Source organism: Orbicella franksi, chromosome 9 (genome assembly GCF_964199315.1).
Source record: "Orbicella franksi chromosome 9, jaOrbFran1.1, whole genome shotgun sequence".
NCBI lineage: Eukaryota > Metazoa > Cnidaria > Anthozoa > Scleractinia > Merulinidae > Orbicella > Orbicella franksi.
Genome location: NC_138153.1, coordinates 16,071,646 through 16,087,878, shown reverse-complemented (window position 1 = coordinate 16,087,878; position 16,233 = coordinate 16,071,646). Strand labels below are relative to the sequence as shown.

At 37.7% G+C, this 16,233-nt stretch overlaps 3 protein-coding genes across 3 annotated transcripts; 1 reads left to right on the top strand and 2 right to left on the bottom strand.

The window, feature by feature from the left end:
* Positions 1-74: 74 nt before the first annotated feature.
* LOC145498743 (uncharacterized) lies at positions 75-2,516 on the bottom strand. Its single transcript, XM_081478676.1, has one exon. It carries the CDS (start codon positions 2,411-2,413, stop codon positions 794-796), a length of 1,620 nt encoding a protein of 539 aa, XP_081334802.1. The 5' UTR covers positions 2,414-2,516; the 3' UTR covers positions 75-793.
* On the top strand, positions 2,502-4,345 carry LOC145498744 (A-kinase anchor protein 17A-like). Its single transcript, XM_081478677.1, has one exon. The coding sequence runs from the start codon at positions 2,517-2,519 to the stop codon at positions 4,053-4,055; it is 1,539 nt and encodes a 512-aa protein (XP_081334803.1). The 5' UTR covers positions 2,502-2,516; the 3' UTR covers positions 4,056-4,345.
* Positions 4,346-10,101: 5,756 nt separating this feature from the next.
* Positions 10,102-13,631, bottom strand: LOC145498760 (membrane-associated progesterone receptor component 2-like). Its single transcript, XM_081478693.1, has 2 exons — positions 13,239-13,631; positions 10,102-10,413 (listed from the first exon to the last, which is right to left on the bottom strand). The coding sequence occupies exons 1-2, from the start codon at positions 13,528-13,530 to the stop codon at positions 10,148-10,150; spliced, it is 558 nt and encodes a 185-aa protein (XP_081334819.1). The 5' UTR covers positions 13,531-13,631; the 3' UTR covers positions 10,102-10,147.
* Between the last annotated feature and the right edge of the window lie 2,602 nt (positions 13,632-16,233).

The following is a 16,233-nucleotide window of genomic DNA, read 5'->3' as shown; positions in this document are numbered from 1 at the left end:
CAAGTTGAAAGCATATTACATATTCTGGTATACTGGTATTTTAAAAACATTTGCCTTTGTGATATAATCAATATTAAAATTAACACTACATGGAAAGTTAAAATATCAACTGTATATTTTTTTTTCTAAAATTGTCTTTTTTTTTTTCCAATAAATTTTATTATATAAACACTTATAAATAATCTAAAAGAAAACTACTTTACTTGAGGAGAGAGCTCCAGCAATGTGCTACACAGATGATTGCAAAGTTTGTAGGTTACATGACTCTCTGATGTAGCTTCTGTAATATATACTTAGTTGATGTTCTTGTACAAACATTCTTTAAATGATATTGTTGATAGATATTTTATCCGTAGTCATGGCTGTTGTCTAACAAGAATGACGAGGAGCCCAAAGGTTCTTAACCATGAAATCCTGGGTGCCCAGCACTTCAGATTATATGAAAAAAGTAAGTTTTTCCAGTCACCCAAAGGCAAATGTTAGTTGCCTATGGCATCTGGGCACTTCAAGCACACAGCCCTGGTAGTTATAACTTTCCAACGGCCAAAGTTTTGGTAAAAAGTACCATTTAGATTAACGTTTTTTTTTTTTTTTTTTATAACAAATCTTCTTTTGTAAACAACCACTCCAAAAATATTGGAACCCTACTTCTGTAAAAGTTACACATTCTAACTAGTCTTAACTAGCATTATTGGGTTACATGAAACTGAGAATTTCTTAGATATCCGTTTCTTTTGGAACCAAAGATACATGTATTGTGATTAAGTTCAATCTTCATTGATGACTGGTAGACTTAAGAACTCATATCACCAAGATAGCCCAATGGTACATCATCTACAACAAAAACTTCCATGCCCTCGCCATCAGCTGGCTGCCCAAAGCTTGAAGTTTCTTGTAAGTAACTTTCATTGCAAGAACTGCCACCAGGTAGTTCTTTCCACATTGCCTGCTCCTCAAACTGGCAAGCATGGGCAATCTGGAAAGCAGCATCAAGACTTTCCCTGGCTTTCTCATATTGCTGCTTCTCATAAAGAAGCTCTGTATGGCAAACATGGAAGTTGAATTTAGTTCTTTCTGACAGCTCTGCCAGATGACCTGCAACCCACTCAAGATGCTTGCTAGCTAGTGTTATATTAGGTTGTACACAGGATCCATCAGTGCTTAGGGCTAATGGCTTTTGTTTAAGTAATAACGATGCAAGTCTAATGTATGAACAACATAACTTATCCAGAGCATTATCTACAGTGAGACCATTGCTGAATAGTGCTGCAGCTTGTTCAAATTTGTGTATGGCCTCGCCAATCAACTTCAAAGCAAACTTAGGCATCTTTTGAGCAAAATTTGTCAAAATGAGTCCTTCCTGAAAGCACAGGTCTCCAATGTCTTCACATGCTTCCAATGCTTGAAGCTTTTTCCTAGCAATTGCTAAACACTCCTCTGCATTTCCAAGATATCCATCTTTTTCATGAACATAGGAGAGATATAAATAAGCTCTACCCATTAGCAAGGTTTTGTTCTTGCACTTGGCAGCGGCGTCAACTGCCTGCTTCAGAAGTTGTTTAGATTTTTCATAAAGCCTTTTGCGACAGGCTTCTTGGCTTTGCTCAAGAAAAAGGACAACTTTTAGGTCATTGTCACTCAGTCCTTCCAATGTTTGGACAAAAAATTTGTCCAGTTCCTTGAAATTCAGTTTATGTCTCAAGTCTTTAAATCTAGCGACAATAGACTTGTACTCTTTATTGAAGTATAAAGAAGGAAAAATCTTTGCTGCATTTATGACTTCATCTCTTTCTGCAGCAGCAGTGCTTTGAGATGATTTAACCCGGGTTGAAATTTCAAATTCTTCACTAGAAACTATACCATCATCACTGAACAATGAATCCGAGAAGTATCTTCTACCTATCAAATTACTCACAGAAACGACATCTAGTTTAAGGGCGACAGTTACGCGGTATATCGCGTCCTTGCCAAGAAACCGAAACCAAAATCCCAGACACTTTTTTGCTGAACCCTTCTTATGTGCTGAGAGAGGAGAACAACAGTAAAAGTCCTCTTGGCATTCGTTTGCAATGAACTGCTTACCATCCAGGGAAAACCTCTTCACAGATACGACTTGCAAAATGTATCTTAGCCCGCCACAAATGTGATGATCCGAATCTTCTTGATTTTCGTAGCATAATGGCAAACACAGTTCACCATTGTGGCTGCTGACTTTAAGATTCACGGAGCAATCTTTCTTCGGATCTGGGAATTTAAATCTCGATTTCCTACTCACAACTGGCTCTGTCGGTTTTGAGATCACATGAATTGACGGTTTTTCGCCTTTCACTCGTTCTAGCAGCTTTACAACAGCTGACCTGGTGCGAAACAAGAGCGGTGTACCATCGAAAATAGAATAATCGTTCCACGACATTTGTCTTGCATTCTAGCAGCGTGCTTTTTCGTAGGCAAACAAAGAACTGTCAAAATCGAAGACGAAACAAAAACGTCCGCCATAACATTCGAGATGTCCCATAATGCACCAATACTCTTGTCACCAGTCTTTCTCAAAGCCAGGCTACCTAGGCAATTTCAACAAGATGGCGACGCAAGCTTGTGGTGACACTACAGAGGCAACCGAACTCTCATCTTTACAGCGCTTGTACCTTAAACCTGTGGCCAAACTTGGCGTGCATGTCACCTTACCAGAGATCAAAGTCGCTGGCGTATCGATATCAAACTGGGAGGTAATGGAGAGGCTAAAATCCATGGTTGCCCCCGATCAATTCACTGTGTTAAAAGTTGTGGAATCGTCGATGGAATTCATTCGCTTTGAAGGTGAAACAGACACCAAAAGTTTAATCACGAAATTTATTTCAAAACTGGAAGGAAAGTTTATGAAACTAAGCGGATTTGCGGAACCGCTCAAAGTTCGAGCAGCAGAATCTAAGATGAAATTTCCCACTGCACATGATTGGAATTCTTTCTTCAGAGAGGCCGAAAGTTTAGATGAACGAAATCCAGGTGAAAGACCAGACACGATTCACATCAAAGGATTGCCGTGTAAATGGTTCGGAAATGATGAGTCTGCTAACAAACCAAGCGAAGAAGTCTTGGCGTCAGTTTTTAGTCGTTTTGGGAAAATCCGGTCTGTGGATATACCCATCTTGGATCCTTACAGGCAGAAGATATCAAAAGGAAACAGTGAATTTCAAACGTTTTACTATGGCTCACACCTTCACTTCGACACTTTTGTTCAGTACAGTCAGTATCAAGGGTTTTCAAATGCCATGGCAGCACTGAAAGGTATGAAATTAATGTACATTTCTGAAGAGGGACGTGCCGCAACTGCTAACATTCAAGTAGATTTTGACAAATCAGGCCATTTGTCAGCTAAGAACATTAAAAAGAGGGATCAGGAGAGACAAAAGTTAATTGATATGGAAAGAAAAGAGGAAGAGAGGAAACAGAGAGAGAGAGAGGAAGAAGAGAGACGGAAAGAACTTGAACGGTTAGAAGAAGAGAGGAAGGAAGCTGAACAACAGAGGCTGCTTCAAGAGGCAATCAGGAAGAAAGAAGAAAGGAAAAGGGCTAGGGAGGAAAAGAAAAGACAAAAACGTGCAGAGAGGATTAGAAGGGAGATTGAACGGAAAGAAATGATAAAACGACTGGAAAAGGACAGGGAAAGGAAGGAAGCTGAAAGAAAACAATGTGCTAAGAGATTGTTATTGGAACTTCTCCAACGCATAGCCACATTGAAAGAACAGGAAGAAGAGGAGATGAGGAAACTAGAGGAGGAAAGAAAAAAGAGAGTTCAGGAATTAGAAATGCTTAGACAAATGGAAGAAAAAAAGCGGAAACTTGAAGAGGAAGAGAGAAGAAGAGAAGACGAAGAGAGAAGAAAAAAAGAAAAGCTAGAAGAACAAGAAAAGGAACTGAGAGATAAACTAATTCAAAATCTAAAAAAGATGGAAGAGAGAAGAGATAAACTGAAAAAAGAGCTTTTGCAGAAACAGATCGCAAACAACACTCGTAAGCTAACATCATTTGTTAGTAATACTTGCACTGGAAAGTAACTATTTATTATTTATGTATTGACAATTATGTCCATCTTTGGCATAAAGTAATCAACCACCACTGTGATATAGAACGATTTTTATGACCTTGAAATGATTACATGCCATCAAACGCAAATAACAAATAAACAGTAAAAGGAAAGTTTCCTTTTTGAATAGCACAAACAAACACATGCACCCCCAATGTTCCATTGATATCAATGTCATTGGTGGCATCCATTCACTTGTCTTGACCAGTCCATCTGTAATTACACTGTGACTACTCAAACTGGGCCTCTTAAAAGAAACTAACCAATCATAGAAGAAACTGAGAACAATGGACTGGTAGCTTCTTGTGATGGCAACTGACAGTCTCTTTGATGTGAATACATAAACACTATTGAATCCTCTGCATTATACACACTCTTTGAGATTCAATCCTTGACGGCAAATTATCATAATTATAAATCTCGCCTGAAAAAATTAGTGTGAAAACTCATTTTGCAACAGCTAAACTGAAACCACTGAAAAGTGTACAAAAATTAGGATCAAAACAAGCCAATTAGCAAATGGCAGTTTCCTGAGAGGTTGGCAACAACTTGCACTTTGTTGGGTTTTCATCTTGTTTGTATGTTAAACGAACAATGTTATTGGTTTATTTGAGAGAAAAGGTCAGTATCCTTTGTTCTCAAGTAACATTCTGGACCAGGTTGTTTGAAAGGTGGATAATGCTATCCACTGGATAAATCACTATCCAGTGGATAGTGTGGTTTGTTTTGTCAATGTTTATATAGCAATAGCAATAGCGATTTATCTGGTGGATAGCGTTATCCACCTTTCAAACAATTGGGCCTGATTAACTCTTTTCCAAGTGGCCTGGTTTGAGTAGTCACACTGTAACAGAGGGGAATGGTTATGAAGCCTGACAAACTTCGAATTCAAAGGACCAAACAAAGATGACAGGATTTATGTTGGAGGGTTCATGACCATGCACAATCTTATTTCATGCTCTTATACTGTGAATGAAGTACAAAACCCCTGTTAAGTGCATGGTCATGGGCAAAAAAAATAGTAATGAAAGAAAAAACTGTTGCTTCATAACTATTTGAATAATGCACTCTCCATCGCACAGAAGGGGTAGGAGAAACAAAAAAATTCACAGGGAAATAACCTATTTGCCCAGAGCACACTAACTCCATCAAATAAAGAAGAAATTTTGTGCAAGATGCCATCAACGGGTATGCAGGTCCTTTTTACTAAGATTATTATATAAATTATGTTTGCCTAAACTTTCTTGACTGGGATTTTGAGACTGTGGACCACAGCAATCATCACCATATTCATAATCCCCGGGATCTGGCCCAGGTTAAAAAACCGAAATTATAGTTTTCTGCCACACCCTCAGGCAAAACATGGCGTACTGTCAGGGTGATCACACTGCAGAGTTCCACCTTGACATGGTTAACAATTTGGTTGCAAGTGCAACAAAAGTGGTAATAAAGCATTCACTGTTGTTATGACAACTTAATCTTCCAAAAAGGATGAACATCTTACTTCTTATGATTTCGATTCAAAGTCAAACGTGCAGGTAATGAGAATTAAGTAAAGATCACCAAAATGAAATAATCTTCAGTGACATAGAATTCAAAGCAACTTTTCTTAAAAGACTGAACTTGATCTTAAGGACTGTATCAAGATGAGTTAATCAGAATCTATGTTGGCAATGGTGCTATAAAACCTGGGAGAGAAAAACGCTTATTGGGGCTGTTTCCAAACACACGCATGAACTTTTCACTTTCTTGAAGTTTGCTCTGCAATCATGGCATTACTGCTCATTTTCAAACACTAGGGTCTTGTTTTTCAAAGGATTAAGCTGATCCAGGATTACCATCCATCAAGAATTTGGTGTAATTTTTGGAGTTACTTTTGCTAAATTCAGAATGTACCTGGGTGCAAATCCTTTCCTGTGAACTAAAATAATGTAATCTTCTGTAAGAAAAAAGATAGAGGCTGTATATTTTACTAAATGAATCTAACACCGACCATTAGGCACAAGGAAAGCCATGTTTTGCAGTATTTGTCCTTTTACTAATGGGATTAACTATAATAGATTTGAAGATGCTGGAACTTTTCTGTACATTTTTATGAGTGCTGTATAGGGGTTTTTGTGCACTAAGAATTATGGGTAAATGTATCACTCGCCATACTTTCTCATTGGAGGATTGGTTTGTATGAAAATGAACATGTGATAAAACTCATTTCCCTATGAAAAGATTCTCTTTGAAATATTTGTATGAGGGTCTAATAATACCTCCTCTAAGGGACTGGTCAAATAGTATTGGGGGGGGGGGGACATCAGTTTTTGAGCCCTTGGTAGAGGGTGGGTCATTAAATTTTCAGCTATCCATAGGGGGTGAGTCATCCTGTTTATAGCAGGAATTGGCACAGTCATTTAACACAATGACAACAGAGGTAATTCCTTCCAGTTCCAAAGGACATACATTTTTCAAGACATGGCTGGAAAAGTACATGTGGCTGGTGTACAATAGAGATGGCTGCACTAAGGCAAAGAAGTCTAATGGAATGAACAAGGAGTCCCAGGGCAGAAGTTTTCAAAATACTGTGCTCTTTCAACATGCTAGTCTTCAAGAACACCAAATGGCTGACTAGTGTCTACATGCTATTTGTCCCCAGGGATATGGAACATATGTTCATGGATCTGGGACGTGCTGGCTATGTGAGTCCTAGGACTCAGTATGGCCTTTTTCTAGATGGATTACTGTTCCACAAATAGTGGGGGTGGAGGCCAGGTGTGAAAGGATTATGGTCATGGTTTTTTTAGAGTTTACGAACATGACTTTAAAGTTGCAAGGGTAAAGGAAAACAAAATTATTTTTAGATGATTTTGTATTATTGGGCAGTTCCAGAAAAAAATCCATACTCCTCCCACGGAAGGGATTGGAGTTGGGGGTTCTGGAAGACCAAAAATATTTTAAAGAAATCTATGAAGTGCAACTGGAATTTCCAGAGGGGTGGGGAGGTCTTGGAAAAAATCCCTTCACTGGGGGAGGTATGAATATTTTCTGGAACTACACATTGTTAAGAAATAAATCTAAAACATAAAAAACCACAATTTCATACACAAAATGTTATTTTGTTGATTATGCAACCAAAAATGTCATGTTTTATAGTGGGGGTGGGTCATGTAATTTTAAACCTTCATTTAGGGGTGGGTCACACAGTTTTGCACCAAATGGAAGGAATGGATCATGTTTTCTAACCACCACATTTTCAAATGCTCTGGCCCACCCTCCCCTCCCCCCCCCCCCCTGTACTCTTTGACCAGTCCCTAAATGAAAAAAAATCTCAATCATTCGTTGGGTCTTCAGCTACAGAGTTTGCTTGATTTTGACGAGCACAGAAACATCATTACCCTTGATTCTTCCAAAATGAGCTAAAAAAAATATTAATATTCATTCATCATCATATTTAGCAATCCTGAGTTGTCTGTTCCCACCAATTCCTCCCCAATCCCCTAATCTACAGTAGATGCCACAAATAATTATTGTGAACAAACTAGTGATAGAGCAGTTTTAAATTGAGTGTTGAAAGTAATCAGGTTATTACCTTGGTAACTTTTAGTTTTACTATGGCTTTAAGACTGGCTGAGTAGTCCAATTGGTAAGTACCGGTAATTGGTTTGGTTTTACGATACTCAATTGAAAACCACTCTTATGATGTAATATAAATCACTAAAAAAGTAAAATTGACAATACATGTATTTGCGTGACACATTTCGTAACCTATCATACAAAGAATCAAGCAAGCTCTCTGCATCCAACCTAAAACATACCTGGAAAACAGTTCTGTTCACGGGCTAAATAATAAACTAAAGTTAATTCTGGTGACTGGATGATACACTAAAATATGAACAAAATTAACTTGTACAAAATTAAAATAATTCTTAATGTTTTCGAAGGCAATACAGTATTCCAAAAAGTTTTGATTGGTAAGTCACAACAAATATCAACTCATACTTCTCACTTAACTGTGCATTAATCCACTTTAAGACTTGCTAACAGTGTCACATGTCAAATATGAAAGTGCGCTGTAAAAGGTAAATACCATGCTACACTCATCTGTTATCAGTGAATGAGGCAATAACCCAGACAAAATTAGCTGTGAATGAAAACTTGAGTTCTTCCTTTGAACATAACTACAAACCAACAGAAAAAGAAGTTTGAGTGCTCAGTTAAGTACTCCACCAGAGTGGTGTCACCCATAGTGCTGATTCACATGTTCAAGCTGTCATTGCTTGCAGAACAGCTCTGTGTTTGTGGATCGTGCTTCACACACTGCCACACTAAACTGCATGTTCTGCAGGCTAATTTCCGCATTTGAGCAAGCTTTGAGAAATAAGGTGGCTGAGAAAAAAGTTACATAAACAGTAGCCTCCAGTTAGCCCAAAAATATTTGCCCAGACAATCTGTTATCAGAAGCGCACAGTTTTCATAGAAAAGTAAAACAGTGAGCTTTAAGGAACATGTGATAATGTCCAGAGCATATATTTAAAGTCAAGTGCAGGTTACTGTGTTTATTATCCTTCAAATATATTTGCACCATGCAGCATTTTTTTGAAAATTGGGACACATCACTCAGATATACCCCAGTTTTAGCTGGGGCACATTCAGTCACGTGGCGCAATTAGACCAATCCTACGCATGCAAAAATATTTGATGGATTATGAAAAGCAATACATTTGTTTAGCAGAGGTCCATGTTTCCACATGCAAAGCTACATTACAGTAAGTTGGACAACAAGAAAAGTGGAAGGAGTATAACTCCTTGTATAGTGCACTCACATAACAGTGTAACCATTTCGTTCCCAAGAGATTCTTCAGTTATTATATTTAAATACATTCTGAGGTAAACTTGTGATCTGGAGATGTAAACTAGGAGGTGGCCTTACAAAATCTGATTTAACCCCATGCTCTCAACAATAAAAAAAAACATATTTGGTAATCAGAAAGAGAGTACAAGACTTGGTTCCGGCAAGGTCTACTAAACCAATTCTGTTTAAAACTGCTAACACTGAGTTGAAATAACTATTATTAACAAATCCTTTCAGAAACAAGCTCATTATCAATATTATTGTTAAAAAATAAAGTTAGGCCTGGTTGAAACGTCGAACTTTTCATGAGCAGAACTTAATACCTATTTGGCTTGATCCAAGTGATAAGGTTTGACGGTTGATTCAGATGTCGAAATTAATCTCATCGTACTTAATTTATGAGCTTTACAATAGTCAGCCGTCCATCAGCAGTTCAATGCCCAAGGCAAACAAACATGGTGGATGTTGCAGAGAGTTGTGATATGTGAAGAAGAGCTTTTGTTTTTCGTGCCATCCAATTCTGTATTAAGCTTACTGCTATCGTCCTTGTTATAATCATGTTTCCCTTCTTTGAACTTTCCCTTAAATTTCAGCTTTCTCATACAGCCATAGCAGTATCTGACTTGCTTTCCTGGAATCCAGCCTTCTATATCTTCGTTAAATTCTACATCACTGCACCTGTTACATATAGGTATCTTGCAGTCGATGCAAACATATTTCATGTCACAAAAACAAACACTGCAATCTTTTAGCTTTGACGCCATGTTTGATTTGGTATTCTTCACTCATCTGGCCATCTTTTCCCACTCTGGTGTGCATGCTTTGAGCGACAGAAATGGGGTTATGGGATCAAAAAGTGTATTATAATAATTTATGCATTACATTCGGTACAGGAAAAGTTCAATGTTTGAATCGGAGTTGCTCAGTATACGTAGTCAAACTGGCCATGTCGAACTTAATTCTCAGGTTGACCCAAATAACATCTGACAAACTTAATTGATTCAAACATCGATCTCATCATGTACTTGATTGGGGCATTAGGTTCAGCTCATGAATAGTTTGACGTTTGAACCAGGCCTTAGTCCAAACTCTTGACGTACTTTTTTAAGTCCAATAGTTTCTCTCTAGAAGTATTGTCAAGATAAGACTTGAACGGCGCAGTTTGTTCATATATCTCTTCTCTTTTTACAACTTTGGAATTGTGTGTGTTCTCTCTTCTTTTGTTATTGTTCTTTCTTTGCTCCCTTGCCATCTTCTTCTTCCGTTTCTGATTCTTCATACTGTTGATGTTTTTCACCTGGTTTCAGAAGCCGTCCCACCATGTCGTACTTTTCCAGGAACTGTGTTTCCCACTCGTGTAGTTGATCCCTTTGCATGCTGTTCAGGTCTGACAAATCATCGTATTCAGTTTTGACGGCATCAGCTCCAACTGAAAAAGTAGCCAGGCCTCTGCTTGCATCATGTCCCCCAAAGACACTGTAAGGTCCCCCTAAAAGTTGATTAAACAAGGAAGATTTGATAAATCACACATTTCCTACAAAGAGGCTCTCTGTCACAGGGAGACGGAGGAGCAATTTTGCACGATTTTCCTTAAGATTTGAATCCAAATTTTCAATGTAAAATTTCAATGGGTGTTTTTTTTACATTCTTTTTTTACTCATCATCATGCTGTAACTGATTGACATGCCATTACATTTTGCCATGATTTACCGTAGCCAGGTTGAATCTCAGTAAAAACTTCAGAAATGCTCCCTGGCTACCAATTTTTTTTTTTTTTTAACAATAAACTTTCAACTGTCTGAACTACAGTCTGAAAGAGGTAAATTGTTAAAAAGGGTGTTGAAAAAGAATCTAAATAATGATACAATATGACAAAATATTTTGCCACAAACATCAGAATATGTTCACAAATTTAAAATGAATGCTTGTGATTGGAGCAACACAACTCTTTTTTTTTTTTTGCTGGCCTTTATTGTGGATCGACAAGAGCAATCTTCAGGAATAGTTGGTGATTTCCCCCCAATTGAATATTTTATCTCCTACTTGTCAGCTGATGTTAGTCTCCTTAGTTTCATGCACGACTAGGCTGTGAAAGAGACTTCTATGAAATGAGGGTGGTTTTACATGTGAGGACACGAGACAGGTAGGCAAATCTTTGGCTGTTCCAAAAACACAGAGTGCAGAGTACAGAGTGTGGAGTGCGGAGTGCACAAAAAAATTTAAAAACAAAAATTAAAAAAATAGAAATAAAAAAAAAGTGAATTAAAAGAGAATTAAAAGAATAACTTAATACATAAATAAACTAGAAATATCATTTTAAGACATAAAAATAATAATTATTAAAAAATTCACACCACCTGAAGTGGACTGCTCATATCACGTATATTTCATTCAGTCCAACTGGTATATTCAACTCATGATTTTCGTAGTTAGCAGTTCACTTTTAGGAAAAAAAAAGTAAAGAACAGTCCAGTTTTGACCATGGCTAGAAAATGTGAGAAATTACACCTTTGGTTTCCTTGGAACGCCTCTAAACAAACTCAAGCTTTACTTTCCAAAAATAGACTGCCGTGTGAATTTACCCTTGAACCATTGAACAACTTGTCAACTGGGCGTCCTAAAGTTCTCGCAATTTGATTGATGAAGTTCAAACTAAAACCTTGAAAATTTTTCAGCACTGAAAAATAGTAAGATAAAAAAAATCTAGATTGACAAATAAAGAAACAAATAAATACACAGGTAAAGTTGCACTTTGAGACAACAAATTATTAAAATAAAACATTTTCCCAAAAGAGGCATTTAACTGCACAGCGCTGCTTCTCTCACCAATTCCACATGCAATTGTGGCCATGTATTTTTTTTTGTTGGAATTTAATATCTTCTCCAGTGTAAAATTATTGATTTCAATTTGGAAATAAAGTAAGGTTGGTACACACTACACAAAGGATTTTAACACAAAAAAACAAAAAACATGGGAGAAACGCGGCGAGAGAAAGCGCTTCTCCCCTATTTTTTCACTTGCTGTTTTACGTGCTGTGCCCCAACTAACTGAACACCTGGAAGAGGCTAACTTATTCCTAGTTTCCCATGTTTCAATTATTTTCACACGCAAATCATTCTCCGGATGTGAATAGCATCTTTTAGGATATTTTTTCTCTGTTTTGTGTTAAAAGCCTTCCTGTTGTATGTACCAACCTTTCTTTATTTCCAAATTGAAATCAATAATTTTATATGGCCACAATTGCACATGGAATTGAGAATTTTTTTTTTTTATTTCAATTTTTTTCTTTTAATTCTTGTTTTTTAATTTTGTTTTTCTTTCTTTTACACTCTGCACTCCGCACTCCGCATTTTCGGAACAGCCCAAATCTTAAATTTTTGCTACTGGAATTAATGGAATATGGGCTATTTAGGCCAAACATCCACAGAATGTGGGATGCTCAGTCCCCCCTGATAGGGCCTTGTGTAAAGCAATAAAACGATCTATGTAATTAGTGCATTATTTCTTTGAACCAAAAAATCTTGTTAAAAGTAGCTAGAAGTACTTATGACATGTAAATTTTACTTTTATTTGTGCTTCCCTCTGTCATTGGAAGATGAAATAGGTAAGATGCTCAAGCAAGTGAAAATCTCATGACACCATAAAGGAATGTTGATCTCGTGAGATTCGATACTAGAACAATAGTAAGAGAAACTAGCGAATCATATCAGGTTTATGCTAATGAACTAAACAAGAAAACGCACATGACCTATGTACCAGAAGTCTCAATGCAGAAAACGCAGCTTAAAATCAGCTAGATTCTACATCATTTGAATAACAATGAATCCAAAATATCACAAGAGGCTCACGCTGTAAACGAGAGCGCCAATTTCAAGTCATTATCAAGAGTTTAACGTCGTGTTTTGAAAAACGTTCCCCTCAATTTAATTCGTTATGGCATTTGAATGTGAATATCAACTATTTCTCCTAAGTAAAAATACCTTTCGCTCTAGGATACCAGGGTAATCTGAAATAAAATCAAGCTTAAATACGCTTGCACACGCGCGATCTTGCGTGTTGGTGGAGAAATAAAATTGTGCAATTCAACTTACATTTGATAACCTCTTTCATTCGTGTTTGAAACCCTGCACTATTTCATCATCAATCAAAAAAAGTACCAACCTTTGAACTGCGTAAACTGCAAACTAATTTTGAAAACACCTCACGCTCGTTTCAAGTTGCTTTCACAGAGCTCGTGAGGACGTCAGTTAGCTTAAAACATCTTGTACATTTCCAAAACCGTAAAGCATAAAAAACGCACATGACAGACTAACCTGGACCATAGAAGTCTTTTCCTCTGGTTACATCAAACACCTTGCTGTTAACAGCTAGTAGCACTCGCTTATTTTTCACGCCATCGTACTCTAGCAACTCTTCAGGAGTGAAGTCGCGTTTCTTCATGGGCTCGAGTGGTTTTTCTCGAGGAGGGGGAGGCGGTTTGCGAAATTTAGCCTGCACAAGTTTACGTATAATCATAACAATTACTACCAAGCCAAGGATTTGCACTGGGGATGAAAGAGATTTAATAAAGTTTAACACAGGAGAAACGACTGTTTCGAGGCCCATTTTGAGCAAAATTTTACAGTAAACGACGGCGCGTCAGAATAATACTGGCAAAGAGTTCTGGGTAATCTTGGTCACATGTTGCAAACGTGTACTTTAGAGGGTTTCAATCCCGCATCCCGCCGCTATTTTTGATCCAATCCCGTCTTCCCGTAGCCTGCGAGAGCATCCGGTATCCTCATCCTGCCCCAGTCAGAATGTTTTATCCCGATCCCGCCTGGTTAGAGTCGCAGTTCTATGCGTGAGTTCGTAATCTATCAATTTTAAAATTTTCCGCAGCCCCTCTGGGGCACACCCCGCCTGTCAGAATGAGCAAATCCCGCTCCCGCCGAACTATTTTCGTACCGCATCCCGTAATGAAAATTCCCTTCATCCCGCATCCCGCCTCTATTTTCACTCTTATCCCGTTAGACCCCAGCATATCATTTCATGGCTTTTCATCAAATCCAGAAAGAATTGTTCCGCCGTAAGTACGGGCTGTCCGAAACAAGGAGAAAACTAACTACTGTTACACGCGTCACCTTATTAACCTGAAAGTTGATAATGAGTATAATGGTAAATTAACCGCCGTAGACGTTTTTAGCGTAAGCCCTTCGTCAGAGCATAGTTCTCAAACGTTATATAATTATATGTCTACAACAAACGGAACCAAACTCGTGAGGTAATTTTTTTAGGCAAGGTATTTGGTATACCAAAAAATTTCTCTGTTTGGTGTAACATAATAATAATTCAATAATTCATTTATAATAATAATAATAATAATAATAATAATAATTTTTTTTTTTTTAAAGCAAACTTTATTGAGCACTTTTCCATACAAACTTGAATCTTACATGTATCTGGTAAAAAATTCAGAAATTCTGTTGTTCCTTAAGTTTTCGGTAATTATAATAGTAATAATAATATCAAAATAATAATAATAATAATAATTTATTATCATATCGTCATATCATATATGTCATGATATCATGGTTACTACAACTAATGCTAATACTACTACTACTACTACTACTTTTTTTTTTTTTTATAAATAAGGTATATACAAGGTAAAAGTAAATAAAAGAAATAAACTATTAAAACCTATTTCAACAGTGTTTACATAATGGCTCCCTCCTGGGTTTCAACGTCAATATCAATGTTCTTAAAGTCACAAAAGGCTTTCCTTCTAGCTCTTGAACCTCTTAGGCAGATTAGTGCGGATCTTAGTAAAGCGAAGGATGTCCTTGCTCTTATCCAGGAGATTGTTTCAGCATAATGTTCTCCTTTCTTGATGGAGATCAGCTGCGCCAGTCTGGAATGGTATTGCAGGCACTCGTTTCCCATGCCGCCTGTTGACGTGAAAATAAGGGGTGTAAAAGTTCCTCGTTCGATATCCAAAACCCTCCTCGCGTAAAGACGCTTCTTCTCGTTCTCATGATTGCGGTACATCTGTTGGAGCTCTAGGTCCCTATACGAATCAGCATTAGGGTGACAAACCCTCACGTCAAAGAATGCTGATCGTTGGTTCTCCCAGAACCCGCGCGCATGAATATCTAATCTCGCATCTGGAGCTCGATTAGAACCTCTTCCCAGCTGTTCACCCGAGATGTCTTGCAGGACAGGCTCAATCTCAACATCGGTACAAACCATATTCAGGAGTTCGGCTTCTAAGTCCCTCAGCTCATTGTGACGTTGGGTAACGAACCCACCTCTCTTGCATATCATTGCGTGGTCCACTGTAAAAGCATCACCGCATACACAGGTGGAGGGGATATCATCGACCGGCCAATCGTAGCGCAGTTTGATTGCATCGCGGAACTCTCTCTTATTTAGATTGAAACCCATTTCGCGAAGGGGGAGTACCGTCAGCCAAACAGATGACCCTTTTTCCGCAGCAAGGTCAAGTGCCCGTTGGACTTTCTGTGGGGCTACCCCTCTGATATGCTCTGCCCTGTCTTGGAGCACCGTTGCTCTCTCACTCCTCATTGCCTGAGCCAAAGACTGGGCCAAGGCTGTTGAGGACATCCCACCATTTCTTGATTTCCAGTACAGAGCCAGCTCCACAGGCATCGTCAGCAAACCAGCACTGTTTAATACTGGACGCCGCCTGCAGGCTTGTGATCAGCGGCTGCACACTTAAGGCGTAGAGGGCCATAGCAAGTGGGTCACCCTGTGTTGTTCCTTCAGCTGAAATGATCTCTTTGCCGCCGGTAATAAACAAGCGTGCCGACTTCCTGTAAGTATTGATGACATATGCTGCAATTACAGGGCAGAGAACCCGGATATTATGCAGTGAAGTTGCTCTGTTAAGTGCATTGAATGCATTATAATAATAATAATAATAATAATAATAATAATAATAATAACGATAACGATAACGATAATGATAATGATAATGATAATGATAATAATAATGGTAATTAAATAAAATCGATAAGGAACAAGATTTTAGTATTTCAGTGTTATTGTTATTAGTGTTATTCTTTTATCCAGGATTTCCGTCGATCTAAGGAACCATGAACAATAATTTTGAAACAAACTTAATATGAAAACAAGATATTCGATGATGTAAATTGTTACTTTTATTTTTGAATTTTTTACATCCTTTTTAACGAGTTATCTTCTGTATATTATTTTGTATATTAAACTTATTTAAAAATAATAATAATAGTAATAATAATAACAGTAATAATATATATTTATAGTTATTATATTTATTCATCACAT

Coding starts and splice junctions, on each gene's coding strand:
- LOC145498743 (XM_081478676.1), bottom strand. CDS start 2,413: ATGTCGTGGAACGATTATTCTATTTTCGATGGTACACCGCTCTTGTTT.
- LOC145498760 (XM_081478693.1), bottom strand. CDS start 13,530: ATGGGCCTCGAAACAGTCGTTTCTCCTGTGTTAAACTTTATTAAATCT. Junction 10,414..13,238: donor AAAAGACTTCTATGGTCCAG/GTTAGTCTGTCA, acceptor ATCAACTTTTAG/GGGGACCTTACAGTGTCTTT.
- LOC145498744 (XM_081478677.1), top strand. CDS start 2,517: ATGCACCAATACTCTTGTCACCAGTCTTTCTCAAAGCCAGGCTACCTA.